This window comes from Stegostoma tigrinum, chromosome 7, assembly GCF_030684315.1.
Source record: "Stegostoma tigrinum isolate sSteTig4 chromosome 7, sSteTig4.hap1, whole genome shotgun sequence".
In the NCBI taxonomy this organism is placed as follows: Eukaryota; Metazoa; Chordata; class Chondrichthyes; order Orectolobiformes; family Stegostomatidae; genus Stegostoma; species Stegostoma tigrinum.
The window spans coordinates 7,107,615-7,125,157 of NC_081360.1; the positions used below are offsets into that span (position 1 = coordinate 7,107,615).

At 42.0% G+C, this 17,543-nt stretch overlaps 1 protein-coding gene across 2 annotated transcripts in view; it reads right to left on the bottom strand.

Annotated features, from left to right (window-relative positions):
* Positions 1–3,039: 3,039 nt before the first annotated feature.
* LOC125453943 (protein FAM117B-like) overlaps positions 3,040–17,543 on the bottom strand; it is a 222,987-nt gene continuing 208,483 nt past the window's right edge. The window contains exons 7-8 of one of the 2 annotated variants that reach the window (XM_059647022.1): positions 14,002–14,122; positions 3,040–7,497 (exon numbers count right to left, since the gene is read on the bottom strand). In XM_059647022.1, the coding sequence (XP_059503005.1) occupies positions 7,182–7,497; positions 14,002–14,122 (437 nt within the window). In that variant the 3' untranslated portion in view covers positions 3,040–7,181. Of the gene's footprint in view, positions 7,498–7,517; positions 9,613–14,001; positions 14,123–17,543 lie in introns of those variants that run through there. The other variant, XM_059647023.1, reaches the window with a different exon arrangement.

Below are 17,543 nucleotides of genomic sequence, written 5' to 3' on the forward strand. Positions count from 1 at the left end.
AAAAATGCAGTTTTGCTTTTTCTGAAAACTTCAAACATAGGATTTCCCTTATGTTAGGGCAACAGATCCAGTGTCTCTGAAACAAGTTAGTCTAATGTGTTACTCAGATTGTTGCAGTAATAATTTTAGCACTGATCTTGAAATACAAGAGAGTATTCCGAGACCTAGTACACAAAGCTCAGCATAAGAAAAAGGTTTAGAAAATAGACATTACATTACTATATAACTTTTTCCAAACATACTAACAATAAAACAGTTTTCTTTACCCCAAATCTCTGAAAAATGCCAATGCGATTTTAAGATTTTTTAAAAACAAGTCTGACTAAATTCACTCAGTTTTGCTAAGAAAAGGCCTCTTTCACATGAGAACATTACTTTTAATTAATGAGAAGTGGAAAGGTTTTATACTTCAGATCATCCATCAATGGCTCTTGTCTCCATGCAATCCTCAAGTTGAACAGGACATTATGTGCAGAATACGGTTGGAAATTGTAGGTGTACAAAGCAACCGATTGCAAGATGATTTGGATACAGAAATAGTGAAGTCTTGCTTCCATTGTGAATGTGTTTGGGTTACAACGTACCTGGCATTTATGCAGAGTTTTCTTCTTGCCTTGGGAAAGATATTATTGACATACAGGGAGTGAAACAAAAGTACACCAGACTTATTCCTGGGGTGCCAAGACTCTCCTATAAAGACAAATTGGGCAAAAATGGCTTGGGTTTCAAAGAAAGTAAGAACAGAGAAGATGGTAAAAGTGGGGGAGGTGTGGCATTGTTGATCAAGGACAGTATTACAGTTGCAGAAAGGATGTTTGGGGATTCGTCAACTGAGGTAGTATGGGCTGAGATCAGAAACAGGAAAGGAGAGGTCACCCTGTTGGGAGTTTTCCATAGGCCTCCGAATAGTTCCAGAGATGTAGAGGAAAGGATAGCAAAGATGATTCTCGATAGGAGTGAGAGAGACAGGGTAGTTGTCATGGGGGACTTCAACTTTCCAAATATTGACTGGGAACACTATAGTTCGAGTACTATAGATGGGTCAGTTTTTGTCCAGTGTGTGCAGGAGGGCTTCTTGACCCAGTATGTAGATAGGCCAACAAGGGGCAAAGCCACTTTAGATTTGGTACTGGGTAATGAGCCCGGCCAGGTGTTAGGTTTGGAAGTAGGTGAGCACTTTGGTGATAGCGATCACAATTCTGTTATGTTTACTTTAGTGATGGAAAGGGATAGGTGTATACCACTGGGCAAGAGTTATAGCTGGGGGGTGAGATTAGGCAAGATTTAGGGAGCATAGGATGGGGAAGAAAACTGCAGGGGATGGGCACATTAGAAATGTGGAGCTTATTCAAGGAAAAGCTCCTGCGTGTCCAAGATAACTATGTACCTGTCAGGCAGGGAGGAAGCTGTAGAGTGCGGGAGCCGTGGTTTACGAAGCAGGTGGAATCTCTGGTCAAGAGGAAGAAGGCGGCTTATGTTAGGATGTGATGTGAAGGCTCAGTTAGGGCGCTTGAGGGTTAAAAGGTAGCCAGCAAAGACCTAAAGAGAGAGCTCAGAAGAGCCAGGAGGAGGCATGAGAAGTTGTTGGCGGGTAGGATCAGGGTAAACCCTAAGGCTTTCTATAGGTATTTAAGGAATAAAAGAATGACAAAAGTAAGATTAGGCCCAATCAAGGATAGTAGTGGTAAGTTCTGTGTGGAGTCAGAAGAGATAGGGGAAGCGCTAAATGAATATTTTTCAACAGTATTCACTCTAGAAAACGACAATGTTGTCGAGGAGAATACTGAGATACAGACTACTAGACTAGGTGGGATTGAGGTTCACACGGAAGAGATATTAGAAATCCTACAGAGGGTGAAGATAGATAAGTCCCCTGGGCTGGATGGGATTTATCCTCGGATCCTCTGGGAAGCCAGGGAGGAGATTGCCAAGCCTTTGGCACTGATCTTTAACTCGTCATTGTCTACAGGAATAGTGCCAGATGACTGGAGGATAGCAAATGTGGTTCCCCTGTTTAAGAAGGGGAGTAGAGACAACCCCGGTAATTATAGACCAGTGAACCTTACCTCAGTTGTTGGCAAAGTGTTGGAAAAGGTTATAAGGGATAGGATTTACAATCATCTAGAAAAGAGTAAGTTGATTAGGGATAGTCAGCACAGTTTTGTGAAGGGACGATCGTGCCTCACAAACCTTATTGAGTTCTTTGAGAAGGTGAGCAAACAGGTAGATGAGAGTAAACCGGTTGATGTGGTGTATATGGATTTCAGCAAGGCGTTCGATAAGGTTCCCCACAATAGGCTATTGTACAAAATGCGGAGGAATGGAATTGTGGAGATATAGCAGTTTGGATCGGAAATTTGCCTGCCGAAAGAAGACAGAGGGTGGTAGTTGATGGGAAATGTTCATCCTGGAGACTAGTTACTGGTGGTGTACCGCAAGGGTCGGTGTTGGGTCCACTGCTGTTTGTCATTTTTATAAATGACCTGGATGAGGGCCTAGCAGCATGGGTTAGTAAATTTGCAGACGACACTAAGGTTGATGGAGTTGTGGATAGTGACGAAGGATGCTGTAGGTTGCAGAGAGACATAGATAAGCTGCAGAGCCGGGCTGAGAGGTGGCAAATGGAGTTTAATGCAGACAAGTGTGAGGTGATGCACTTTGGTAGGAGTAACCGGAAGGCAAAGTACAGGGCTAATGGTAAGATTCTTAGCAGTGTAGATGAGCAAAGAGATCTCGGTGTCCATGTACACAGATCCTTGAAAGTTGCCACCCAGGTTGACAGGGCTGTTAAGAAGGCATACAGTGTTTTAGCTTTTATTAATAGAGGGATCGAGCTCCGGAACCAAGAGGTTATGCTGCAGCTGTACAAAACTCTGGTGCAGCCGCACTTGGGAGTACTGCATACGGCTTTGGTCACCACATTATAAGAAGGATGTGGAAGCTTTGGAAAGGGTGCAGAGGAGATTTACTAGGATGTTGCCTGGTATGGAGGGAAGGTCTTACGAGGAAAGGCTGAGGGACTTGAGGCTGTTTTCATTAGAGAGAAGAAGGTTGAGAGGTGACTTAATTGAAACATGTAAAATAATCAGACGGTTAGATAGGGTGGATAGGGAGAGCCTTTTTCCTAGGATGGTGACGGCGAGCACGAGGGGGCATAGCTTTAAATTGAGGAGTGAAAGATATAGGTCAGATGTCAGACGGAGTTTCTTTACTCAGAGAGTAGTAAGGGAATGGAACACTTTGCCTGCAACGGTAGTAGATTCGCCAACTTTAGGTACATTTAAGTCATCATTGGATAAGCATATGGACGACATGGAATAGTGTAGGTTAGATGGGCTTCAGATCGGTATGACAGGTCGGCACAACATCGAGGGCCAAAGGGCCTGTACTGTGCTGTAATGTTCTATGCTCTATGTTCTATTCGTGACCAACTGAAGAGAGGTTTTAGTGGTGAAACACTGAAATAAAATGCTCAATTAACGTGACTGGTTCTTTCTGGCATGTACAAACATTTCACATAAGTTTCCTTACCACATTATAATGGTCCAGTTATAATAACAGCTACAGCAAACATTTCACTCCAACACAGTCCTGTAGTCATTTATTTACTCATTTGGAATGTCTTATTGCTTGTCCATTGCAATGCACAGAACAGATTCCTTGACATCACAAGAGTCAGCATGAGGAGCCTAGCAACAGTGAACCTCACCCATTTAAGGAGTGCGTTCAGTTGTTTTAAATGGAGCAATCAATGTGCATGCCAAAATGGTGATACAAGAACATTCAAAACATTTAAAGGAGGGGTACAAGAATAAAGGAAAAGGAGAGAACAATAACCACTGGGTTATTAATTAACAATTAATAGAACATTAGCTTTCGACCAAAGGGAGTTTGAAGTGAAAAGTATGGGAGTTACACTTCATAAATATAAGTGTTGAAGTACTCAGCAGTTTGGGCAGGCTCTATGGTGTATTTTGAAGGGCTTTGAAGGGCTAATAGTTACTCCTTGTTCTTAAGCTCATATAGCATAAACTGCAGACAACACAGCAAAACAAGGCAAATAAATGAAAGGCTAAGAAACTGGTGAGCACAGCAAAAATAGAACAGGAGGCCAGGATAGCAAAGGATATTAAAATTGTCAATATTCTGATCAATACATTTGCAAACATGCAGAAAAACCGTGCAGGAGATCAGCAATCTCAATGGTGACATAAACTCAAGTAATCAGGGAACAGTAAATATTATAAAAGATTATTTGCTGTGCTCACAAAAGGAAAGCATTGGCAATCTCCAAAGAACAAAAGCTTCTTTCTTTAGAAAGGGAATGAGGGATGAGGCGCAGGGATACATTGATAAAAATGCTGAGTAAGTCAAAATGAGCAAATGACACTGGACCTGATATAGCACAAGGGAACTTAAAGAAGTAGGCTTCTGAAATTGGTCACACCATCTTTCAGGAATCATGAGAAACGAAAATTGAAACCAAAGATTGGAAAGCATTTAATTGTTAACTTTTAAAAAGAAAAAATTATATTGGGATAGACTACTGTCAGTCTGAGGAGGTGACAATGAGTTGCTGGCACATACACACTCAAACTAGGTGAATTCAGGTTAAGCTAAAGCAATGATATCCAGGCACCAGAGGCAGTGGAGAAATGGAGACCCCTTTTCAAAACTTTAGTCCACATATTTTCCAATTTGCTCTAATTCCTCCGTTATCAGTACACAATTCTCACTTCCATGGCTGCCCTGGGCTGTGAGCAACTTTTTTTAATAGTTTTAAATTCAAGATGAAAGACACCATTATCAAAAGCTCAGTCATTGCGCAAAGCTCATTGCACAAGGCAACTGGTCTGAAGATTACTCCAAGATAAAATCCTATAACGGACCGTATTCTTTCCAAAATAGAACTTGCACCTCAATTCAAGCCGTCACTAACACTTACTTACAATATCTACTTAATAAAGGTAGATTCCTCTTACTTTGAATCATACCTTCAAGATATGAAAAAGAGCTCTGCAATAAATCTGCTACAGCAGCTGGAACAAAACGTAATGCCTAGGTCAACAATACTCAACCTCTGAAAGCTGTATAACAAATGCTATTTTAAAAATAAATTTCAAAATAGAGGTTCCATTTGTAAGGGTGGCAAGATTCTAAAAGAAAAGGAAAGGTTTTGAGTACACCGTGTTTGATCTCACAGGCTGTGAGATTATTATGATCTATGAAGAAAAAGCATACTTCCTGCAATGTCTCTGCCTATTGAAGTCAGTACTTCCTGAATATGTGAAAGGAAGGGATCCCTCCCAAATTCAAGGTTGCACACACCATATGCCTGTCAACAAGGAGCATGCAAATTCTGCAGTGCAACCAGACAGTGCATCTCCCGTTCTCACAAATGCATAATCGCCTTCCATGCGTGCACCTTCAGTTACAACATGCATGAATATACAATCCAAAAAGCTGAGGTAGAAATGAACACAAATTAAAAGAAAACAGAAGTGGTGACTCAGTGCCAACCTCTTCATACTAATCAACAGGATGGGACATACATTTTACCAAACAGTGTGTAAAAACAATTTAGAAAAACTGATCCTCACCCAAATTGTAGGAACAGGAGCCCGTCTATGAACTCTTCAGGCCTGTTATGCCATTTAATTAAATCACATTTGATCTGGACTCGCTGCACTTTCCCTTACTTGGGAAAATGTCAATCCAGATAATGAGTTAATGAGCCTAGAGTGCTTCAACCATCTGAAGAGGAAATGTTTTAGTGATCAATAAGGAGGCGAGAGCGTAGGCGAACTTCACACTCAAGGTTAAATTTCCCACATTCTCAACCTTTATAACCAAAGTTAATTTCAACATTATAATACAAAAATGGCTTTGTTCAATAAATAGTGAAATTGATTTGGTTCCCCCCACCCCCCCCACTCTGAACATCCTCCAAATAAAAGGTTGTAGTAGTAGAAAGGGGAGGCAGGATGTAGAAGGGTACAGACACACTATAAAACAGCACATTTTGAGAAAGGTGCAAATATTTTCTCACTCCCCCAAGAATATTAAGCTTTTTAACGTATCGGGGTGCTTGTTTGCAGCCAATTGCCAAAAATAAAATCAACACCTTAAATTTTCAACATTTGGATTTAAAATTGTGGCTGAATAGCATGACAAAAATAAATTCCATTAGGGCACAGTACACTGAATAGTTTTAAGCAAAAGCACAATAATGGGCATCATTACAGGCAGTGGGGAGAGACAAAATATTATTGAGCAACAATAACCCACAAGCTCAGCTTACATTGGTATGATCACAGCAGTCAACATTCAGTGGAAGATAAGAAAGGGCAAGAGGGGCATAGAGAATGAAAAGCTTTAATACTGTTTCATTCACTATCGCTGCTTCCACTTCTATTACTGCTACTGTCTTAATATGGACATAAGAGCAATACTCCATACAGCGTAATGGCCTGTCTGAGAGATCTTCACTTTATCAGGTTAGGCTTTCTCATGTGAAATTGGCCAATAATACAGCAAATGTAGATCAGCACAAATGAAATGAGGAAAATTTCCTGAGAACAGAACTACTGTAGCACTCAAGTGTTGCACTAGTGTAAAGCAGGCTTTCAATTGCCTTTGATTAACTTGGAAATATTAACCTTGTATATAATATATATATATATATATATATATATATATAGATATATAGATATATATATATATAGATAGATATATATATATATATATATATATATATATATAAAATCTTTATTTAAATGTAAACAGAACAGGAACCATAAAAGATAAGGCTCCACAAAAGAGGGGGTAAATAGTGACAGTTGTAGTCCTTTCAAGTAAAATTCTGTCCAATTGCCTTGTTCAAAGCTGTAGCCTTCCACAGATTAGTCCTTGCCTGAATGGGGGAACATACACATGTAAAGAAAAGTATGCCAAACATCATACACCATAGCAGAACAACGTCCCATTGTGAAAAGGTCTACACTCTGCTAATGGAAGGCAATTACTTAATTTTGCTGTTGGGTTAATTATAAACCCCTACATCCCCTGTTCCCAGCCCACCTTTGCCTGTTCCCTGGGCTTGAAACCTTATTGCCAAGTTGTAGAGCTGCAGATATGTGACTTTGTTGTAGGTCTTCCCAGCGAAGGCCCGCTTCACTGGATCATTTCTCCAACTCTTCAGTCTGCGCTGACTGCTGGTGTACTGATGCCTGCAGGTGGCCCATGCAGGTTCCCCTTGAAATTCTATCTTGCTCCATGTGTGTTGGCAGAGGAATAGGTTGTGCCAGTGATACTGTAGGTATGACTGCAGCAGGAACTATGAGACCGTGATTGGAGCCCTTCAGAGTAAGGTCTTGCGTGGGCAGGAGAGGCTTCAAGATACTGACCAGACAGAAAGCTGAGCCACTTTTTGGGATAAAGTTCACTTTATTTTTATCTGGACAGAAGAATTGAGGAATCTCGTGCAGCTGCTTTGGTCTGGAATAAAGGAAATATAACATCAGTTATAAAATAAATGAAATTTTACAGCTGTGATCAAGATCATTTGTGGGCACTGTTTGTTTCAAGTGCAGTCACCGAATTGCAATTTTCCAATTGTGGGCTCAAGTTCTATGCCAGATATTTTGGCATGTAATCCAGGGTGCCATTTCAGTGGCATGCTGGACGACATTGAAGTAGACGCTAAGAATCCAACTGCACTACTCAGAGGAATGCAGCAGACTTGTCCACAGTGTCCTGGCCAATACTTATTCCTGAACCAATATACTTAAAGCAGATCAGCTGCTCTGTTATCTCATTGTTGCTGTGGTTTCTGCGTTACAACAGTGACTACACTAGAAATGTACTTCACTGCTGCAAAGAGTTTTGAAAAATTCTGAGATCATAAACAAATCAGTAGAAATGTAAACGCAGAACATAGTCTTCTAAAGAAGCGGCACTAAACCTGAAACATTAACTCCGCTTTCTCTCCATAGATGCCATCAGTCCAGAGTTTTCCCAGAAATTTCTGGTTTTGTTTCAAACTCCCAGCACCTACAGTTCTTGGGCTTTTTTTTGTTTTAAAGATCAGGACATTCTATTAGGATTCTTAATAGAAGTGCACAAGATAACATGTAAAATGATGCCAATATGGTAAAATTGAATTATTTTAGAAAACAGAAGGTCAATCCAATGAAAAAAATAAATTAGGCTTGAAGAAACTCAACTGGGGGAGTGCAATGGTATTGTGGGGCCACTGGATCATTTCTGGTCTTCAAGTTTCCCTCATTCCACATTTCAAGGTTATTCAGTCACTGGATTCTTCTTTTCCCTCTTCCTATTTTACTCTTAATTTTACTTCCAATTTTACCAGGACAAGGCTTGGGACTTCATTCCCAGCGTTCCCAAATGCTGTTTTTCTTTCTTTAACTGTACTCAGTGATTCTTGCAATTCTTGAACCTCTACTCAAACGAAACCATCATTTGTCTCTCTGTCCATCCAATACCATGATCCAAGATTAGGAACAAACAACGTTGGAGAAAATCAGCAAGTCTGGCATTTGTGCAGTGAGAGATGCTTTAGGCCTAGTATGATTTTTCTTCAGAGGTCAGCTCAGTAGAAGCATTTAAATCACTATTGGCTAAGATGTATAAAACCAACAGAGAACTGGTTCTGGAAGGACATACTGTTGAATCAAATGTTTGTTGCCTTAAAATAAATCCTTGGGCAAACTGAAATTTCCTTCAGCTTTCATCAAGCAAATGAGACATTCTGCAATAAAAGTAGAAGCCTGATGACTGCCAAACTTTTATCTGGACTGGGCAATGGATGTGGGCATCAGAACATTAGAAAGAGGCAAAGTGGGATGAAAGCATCTTCACCAGATCTGGGTCTTACATTAGAAGACAAAATTGGAATAAAAATAATGAATGAACATTTCACAGGAACAATGAAGTACTTAAGTCATGAAATGAAGTACCATAATGAAATGATCTGTCCAAAGTAAAGAATCATTACTAACTTACAGCATAGAAAAAGACCAATTGGTGTACTGTGTCTGTCTAAAACTAAACTAGACACTCATTCTGACCCCACCTTTCATCACCAGGTAGGTAGTCTTGCAGTTTACAGGATCCTAGGTGCAGATCCAGGTTATTTTAAAAATATGTACCGAGGGTTTCAAATTTAACCATCAAAACCGAGTAGTAAATTCAAGACATCCACCGTTCTCATGGCCCTTCTAATCCTTCTATCAATTAATTCAAATGCGCCCTCCATAATTAACTCTCATAGAACACAGAACATTACAGCACAGTACAGGCCCTTCGGCCCTCGACGTTGTGCCGACCTGTCATACCGATCTCAAGCCCATCTAACCTACACTATTCCATGTACGTCCATATGCTTATCCATATTCTCTGCCTGGGGAAATAGGACTTCCAACTTAGGGTCCACCCTAAGCTCATGATTTTGCATGCCTTGATTAAGTCAGCATCTTGTGTACAAGGAAAAACAATCCTAGCCAACCTTTTCTCGTAGATGAAATTTTCAAGCTGAAACAGCACAGTCTTGTAAACCTCCTTTGTACCATCTCCAGGGCAATTATGTCCTTCCTGTAATGCAATGACCAGAACTGTACACAAAATTCCAACCTTGGCATAATCAGGGTTTCCTAAAGTTTCGGCAATACATCTCTTATACTGTACTTTATCCAATGAAGGAAAGCATTCCATATGCTTTATGGACATTATTTACCTGTCCTAGCACCTTCAGGTACTTGTGACATGCACTCCAAGATCTCTCACTTACTCTACACCTCAGTATTCAAGTTTATTGTTTGCTCCCTAGCTTTGTGTTCCCTCTCAAAAAGAAACTACTTCACACTTCGCCAGGCTGAATTCCATTTATCATTGTTCCATCCATTCAACTAAATCTTCAGTGTTCTCAAAATGACACACAATGAAGAGAATTTTCAATAAGAGAATGACGATCATGCTAAATTCAAACATCAAATATTGATCACAAAATGTGATGCCACCTGACAGCTGCAGGAACAGCATCTCATATTTCACTTGGGAACCCTGCAGCCCAAGGGTATCAATGTGAACTTCACAAGGTTTAAAATTTCCCCTCCCCGACCTCATCTTAAAACCAGCCCAGCTTGTCCCCGCCTCGCAAACCATTCCTCCCACCTCAAGCCCCATCTCCATCTCCTACCCAGTAACCTCATCCCACCTCCTTGACCTGCCTGTCCTCCCTGGACCGACCTATCCCCTCCCTAACTCCCCACCTACACTAACCTTTACTGGCTCCATACCCACCTCTTTGACCTCTCTTTTCACTCAAAAAAAAGAGAATTTTCATAAGAGAATGACGATGATGCTAAATTCAAACATCAAACATTGATCACAAAATGTTGATGCCACCCGAAGGTTGCAGGAGCAGCAACTCATATTCTGCTTGGGAACCCTGCAGCCCAGTGCTATCAATGTGGATTTCACAAGCTTCGAAATCTCCCCTCCCCCAACCACATCCCTAAACCAGTCGAACTCGTCCCTACCTCCCTAACCTGTTCTTCCTCTCACCTATCCTCTACTCCCACCTCAAGCCGCATCCGTATTTCCTACCTACTAACCTCATCCCACCCCCCTTGACCTGTCCATCCTCCCTGGACTGACTTATCTCCTCCCTACCTCCCCACCTACACTCACCTTTTCTGGCTCCATCTCTGCCACTTTGACCGGTCTGTCTCCTCTCCACCTATCTTTTCCTGTATCCATTTTCTATCCGCCTCCCCTCTCTCCCTATTTATTTCAGAATCCCCTTCCCCTCCCCCATTTCTGAAGAAGTGTCTTGACACAAAACGTCAGCTTTCCTGTTCCTCAGATGCTGCTTGGCCTGTGTTCATCCAGCTCTACACCGTTATCTCAGATTCTCCAGCATCGGCAGATCCTACCATCTCAAGAAAAATTGGCATCGAGGCTTCAGAGAGAACCTGGTCATCCTATTTGTCAAACGTTAACAATCCTATTAAAAGATGCAGGGGCAATTAATGGTCAGTAAGTGCAAGTTACTGAGGTGAAGACGAGGTGAGAGTGAGTGTGGAGAGTAAGAAAGTACAGTGGAAAAATTGACTGCAAGTGCAGAAATGACTCTTCCAACAGAAAACAATGATGTAGTGGGGAAAAGACTCGCCATTAAAATCTTGCAGGAGAGGTCCCAGTAGACAATAAGACGGAAACAGGCATAGCTGAATGGATAAGGCAAGACAACAGGTCAGTCTCAAAACAGAACTACATGCCAAAATCTTCATGATCATAACAGAGGAGGTCGTAGAAACAGATATGACAGAAATATGAACAAACCAGGGACAGAAGGAAGCAGACTGTGTGCAGGCAGATGATGTTAGTTTATAATGGCATCATGATTAGCACAGACATAGTGGGCCAAAAGACCTGTTCCCGTGCTGTACTGTTTGGTATTCTATCTATAAATATGAGGAATAAGTAACAGGAAAGACAAACATGGAGTTAGTTACATGGAGAGAGTTTGAAGTTTATGCTGAGGTACCAGAGTACATTTGCAATGTCAAGACATAAGGCCAAGTGCTGGAAAATGGGCTCAGAATTATCAGGTGCTGGTTTTAACTGGTGCAGGCTTGATGGGCCGAAGGGCTTTTTAAACATGCTGAAGACCTCTATGAATCTATAAGATGTGGCCAGTCTTGCCATATGGGATTTTCTCAGTACAAATCCACCTATTTTCCAAACTTATGCAGCTAATGTGAGGGTATTTTGGGAGAATTTGAAAAGTAAATCAGTGTTAAGGAATCTTCAAAATCTTTTTAGCTCTTTTAGTCACATTCATGAGAGCCCAAGTCAACCTAAGAAGAAACACAATTCTGTGAGATTATGTTTTTCAGAGAAAATATCTGAAACTCCCAGAGAAACAGCAAAAAGAAGGAAACTAAACAACTTTTTTGTGGTACCATGCAGGAAAAACTTCAGCCATCTGCACTATACTGATGCTTGCCAATAAGGTAGAAATGCCTGCAGAATGAGAGAAATGTCCTGTGACTTTTAAACACAAAATTTAAAACTGGGAACTAGGTCTGTGAGATTTTTAGAAGTATTGATTGAGGTATTCAGATATTCAAAGCAGATTGGAAATAATTTGACATCAACAATTCTATTTCATCCCTTACAGCCATTCATGTTAATTGCATTCGGTCATCACAGTTAAGGTTAAGATAAAAGTTAAGTCTCACAGTCCCAGAGGACCTTAGGGCTGCTTAGAGATAGATGACTGGTGGTGGTCTAACCTGTAGGTTACCACTCCTCAGGTGAGGGAAGAGGTTAAAGAGGAAACTCCTTCATGATAACCTCAGCCAGTGCAGGAGCTAAACTCACGCTGTTGGCATCACACTGCATTGCAAACCAGCCAACTGAGCTAACTGATCCCCTTTTAAGTCAATCACAGAAAGATGTTATCTAATGGGACACAACAATTTCAAACTTGATTAATCAGTTCTACTGGTTACACACTTGAACTAGAGAAGACGAAATTTAAAACTGGATGAATACATAATCAAGTTCGCATTTTTAGATCGCCCAAAGAAAATGAAGCTAGTCGCTTTTACAAATGCTTCACATGGTGATCTTCATGGCAGGTATTCAAGTTGAGTTGGTTTCATAATAGTTGGAATGAGAAATTCTGTCCTTTCACTTTGGAAACTAAGAACATTGAAGGATTGTTCAAAGTACTTCTGCTGCCAAATTCCAGCAGTGGGTACGGCATTTTGTGCCTTCAATACTTTGAGATATTTGGTTCAACAAGCATAACGAAGATAACATGCCCATTGAACGTTGTGAGTTAATTATGCAATGTGAGATTATGAACATTCTACAAAAAACATGAACATGAGTAAGGAGCGGTGACAGATTAATCTAGCCGTATCGTAAGAAAGGTTGGGGAGAAAGAAAAACTCTATAATTTAATAGGGTGGAAGGGAAAACAGACAGAACTCAGCAACTGACTGATAACTTGCTCAAAAATAGGGGCATGGAAGAATTGTTAAGGGTTCTAAAGGGAGGGGACTTTAAATCTTGGTCTGCATAGAATACAGAGTTCTTTATTTGTTTTGAAATAATGGTTTGACATATAAACCAATTTTTATTCAAAGAGAGAAGAGAATCTGTTAAATATATTTTAATTGCAGTTCTGAATCAGGTCAACATTGATCAAATTAATATTTTGCTATTCTTGAATAAACATTAAATTGTTTCTTCCAGTGACAGACTAATAAGGATGGGTACTCAGTTTATTCGTCTCCTGTGATAAACTAAAGATGGGTACTTCTTGCTATTATTTCCCCTCGTGACAGATCTACAAAACCAGTAGTGCAGCTGTATTACAGCTCAAAATGTCCTCTGTAGAATGAGAGCTGGATAGGTCAGCTGGATTAATTGCAAAGCTAACACCCAGCAATATCCAAGTAAATGGCCCAAAAATGTCAATGAAATGTAATTTCAACAATGTTAATAACTCTGACTATTTCTAGTGGCAGCAGCTTAGAATAAATTAGACATGGGCACGATCCCAAACTAACAAGGAAACTTACATATCGCTGCCAATATATTAAGATCTCAGATAAAAGAGCAAACATAAAGGAGGTCTGAATAATTAATGGTTCTTTTTATATAAAGATCCTGGCACCTACTATTTGGGCCAATAAGTATCCAACTTGCTTTTGAAGTTTGATTGAAGAATGATATTTGAAGGAATGTGCAATTCTCACAGATAAGGGCAAGAGGTTTTAAAATGAGCAAAGAGTAAAAGCACATCAGAAAGAATAATCACAGGCTAATCAACACCTTTTGATAGCTATAATGCAGTAGGAATACAGATCAACCACTGTGGATACAAACAGAAATCAAGTGGCCAGGAATGCATGGAATCAATACTGATTGTTCAATGCCCTCCCTGAGAAGTCTCATACTTACGAAGTTTCCTCAAAGGCTTTCACCCTCTCGCAGCCTTCTGGTGGTTCCCGTTTGAAGTCATAACTATTGTTTGGTTTCGGAGAGGAGGCATACTTAGGTAATGGAGAGCTAGTTCCACTTTCTGCAATGAGAGAGATCAAGATTCAGTATTTACATAGGCAAAGCTCCTGCATCTTGAAGCTTGAAATTTCAATAGAACTGCTGCAGTTTATACAGGTGTCGGGTATCCTTTTTGGTGTGAGAGGCTTGCATTTAGGAGCAGACGGCACTGCCAAACATTTGAGTGTATAACAATGTAATTTAAGGTGTGACAATATGACTCGAGATGGGACTTGATATCAGTCTTTTCCACTTGTTCCTTACGTACCTTTCGTGTCTTTTTGAAGGCAGGTTGAAAAATACTGTGAAATAAACCCAATACATATCATTATTCACTTTACTCCATAAACAGCTGAAAATATAGAGCTGGCTGCTAAAGCTACTTCCACAACCTAATTCAACCTTGACCAAAAAAGACTGAGTAACGGAGATTAATACCAGATTGTAATTATAATTTATCTGCTGACCACTCAACCAAACTAATGACTCTATCTGCCAGCAGTCTATTTACTGCAGGTATCACATCCCATTGTCACCTGATTAAAATCATCGTAACTGTAATGGATTTGAACACTGTTACTACATCACAAACAAAAATCATACCGCTCAACACTTCCAATTATCTGGGTAAAGGGCTGGTTATGAGATAATATGCATTCTTTGCATTAACATCAAAGAGAGTAAAGGAATAGAAGGCTCTGCGGTGCAGAGGTCCCTACCTCTGAGTCAGAAAACCTCAGTTGAAGTCCACTATCTCCAAAGATGTACAATAACATCTCTGAACAAGTTGATTAGAAAATATCTCCAATACAGTAGTCTGGCAATGCAATGGTACTGTCCATTCCTCTGGGCCAGAGGGCATGGCTTCAAGGAGAACTGTCATATCCAATCAGACTGATTTAGAAGTAAAACTAATACATTCAGCCAGTCCACAAACCAAACTCTCAAAGCAGAGTGGGTTAATATTCCAGCCCTACCTACTCATGTCTACCGGTTACGATTTGATTTGACTTACTGTTGTCACATGTATCCAGGTATAGTGAAGGGGTTCGTTTTTGCATGCAATTCTGCATAGGATAATAGAACAAAGTGAAGAATGCCTGTTACAGCTGCAGAGGAGGTGCACAGAGCATGAGATTAACATTGAGTTTAAAATCTGAGAGGTCCATTCAGAAGTCTAATAACAGAGGGGAAAGTTGTTCTTGAATCCATTTTTATGTGTATACTGACTTTTATATCTTCTGCTCAATCGAAGAGGATGGAAGAGAATGTAACCAGGATAGTTAATTATATTGGAGATAATGGGAACTGCAGATGCTGGAGATTCCAAGATAATAAAATGTGAGGCTGGACGAACACAGCAGGCCAAGCAGCATCTCAGGAGCACAAAAGCTGACGTTTCGGGCCTAGACCCTTCATCAGAGAGGGGGATGGGGGGAGGGAACTGGAATAAATAGGGAGAGAGGGGGAGGCGGACCGAAGATGGAGAGTAAAGAAGATAGGTGGAGAGAGTGTAGGTGGGGAGGTAGGGAGGGGATAGGTCAGTCCAGGCAAGACGGACAGGTCAAGGAGGTGGGATGAGGTTAGTAGGTAGCGGGGGGTGCGGCTTGGGGTGGGAGGAAGGGATGGGTGAGAGGAAGAACCGGTTAGGGAGGCAGAGACAGGTTGGACTGGTTTTGGGATGCAGTGGGTGGGGGGGGAAGAGCTGGGCTGGTTGTGTGGTGCAGTGGGGGGAGGGGACGAACTGGGCTGGTTGAGGGATGCAGTAGGGGAAGGGGAGATTTTGAAACTGGTGAAGTCCACATTGATACCATGTGGCTGCAGGGTTCCCAGGCGGAATATGAGTTGCTGTTCCTGCAACCTTCGGGTGGCATCATTGTGGCAGTGCAGGAGGCCCATGATGGACATGTCATCAAGAGAATGGGAGGGGGAGTGGAAATGGTTTGCGACTGGGAGGTGCAGTTGTTTTTTGCGAACTGAGCGGAGGTGTTCTGCAAAGCGGTCCCCAAGCCTCCGCTTGGTTTCCCCAATGTAGAGGAAGCCGCACCGGGTACAGTGGATGCAGTATACCACATTGGCAGATGTGCAGGTGAACCTCTGCTTGATGTGGAATGTCATCTTGGGGCCTGGGATGGGGGTGAGGGAGGAGGTGTGGGGACAAGTGTAGCATTTCCTGCGGTTGCAGGGGAAGGTGCCGGGTGTGGTCTGCTTTCCGGAGAGACCACTCTCTCCGTGACTCCCTTGTTCGCTCCACACTGCCCTCCAACCCCACCACACCCGGCACCTTCCCCTGCAACCGCAGGAAATGCTACACTTGTCCCCACACCTCCTCCCTCACCCCCATCCCAGGCCCCAAGATGACATTCCACATCAAGCAGAGGTTCACCTGCACATCTGCCAATGTGGTATACTGCATCCACTGTACCCGGTGCGGCTTCCTCTACATTGGGGAAACCAAGCGGAGGCTTGGGGACCGCTTTGCAGAACACCTCCGCTCAGTTCGCAAAAAACAACTGCACCTCCCAGTCGCAAACCATTTCCACTCCCCCTCCCATTCTCTTGATGACATGTCCATCATGGGCCTCCTGCACTGCCACAATGATGCCACCCGAAGGTTGCAGGAACAGCAACTCATATTCCGCCTGGGAACCCTGCAGCCACATGGTATCAATGTGGACTTCACCAGTTTCAAAATCTCCCCTTCCCCTACTGCATCCCTCAACCAGCCCAGTTCGTCCCCTCCCCCCACTGCACCACACAACCAGCCCAGCTCTTCCCCCCGACCCACTGCATCCCAAAACCAGTCCAACCTGTCTCTGCCTCCCTAACCGGTTCTTCCTCTCACCCATCCCTTCCTCCCACCCCAAGCCGCACCCCCAGCTACCTACTAACCTCATCCCACCTCCTTGACCTGTCCGTCTTCCCTGGACTGACCTATCCCCTCCCGACCTCCCCACCTATCTTCTTTACTCTCCATCTTCGGTCCGCCTCCCCCTCTCTCCCTATTTATTCCAGTTCCCTCCCCCCATCCCCCTCTCTGATGAAGGGTCTAGGCCCGAAACGTCAGCTTTTGTGCTCCTGAGATGCTGCTTGGCCTGCTGTGTTCGTCCAGCCTCACATTTTATTATCTAGTTAATTATATTGGTTGCTTTCCCAAGGCAGCAGCAAGTATAGATGGAGTCAATGTATGGAATGCTTGTTTATGTGATGGACTAGGCTCTGTTCACAACCCTGTCATTTCTTGTGTTCTTGGGTACAGCAGTTGTCGAACCATACTGCAATGCATCCAGATAGAATGCTTTCTATGCTCATTTATTAAAAGAAGTGGTTAAGAGTCCTTGTGGACGTGCCGAATTTCTTTAAGCCTCCTGAGGAAGCAGAGACATGGAGATGAATAAAGGAGGGTACATGGACATTAGAAAGTAGAGCCTAACTGCTACTAA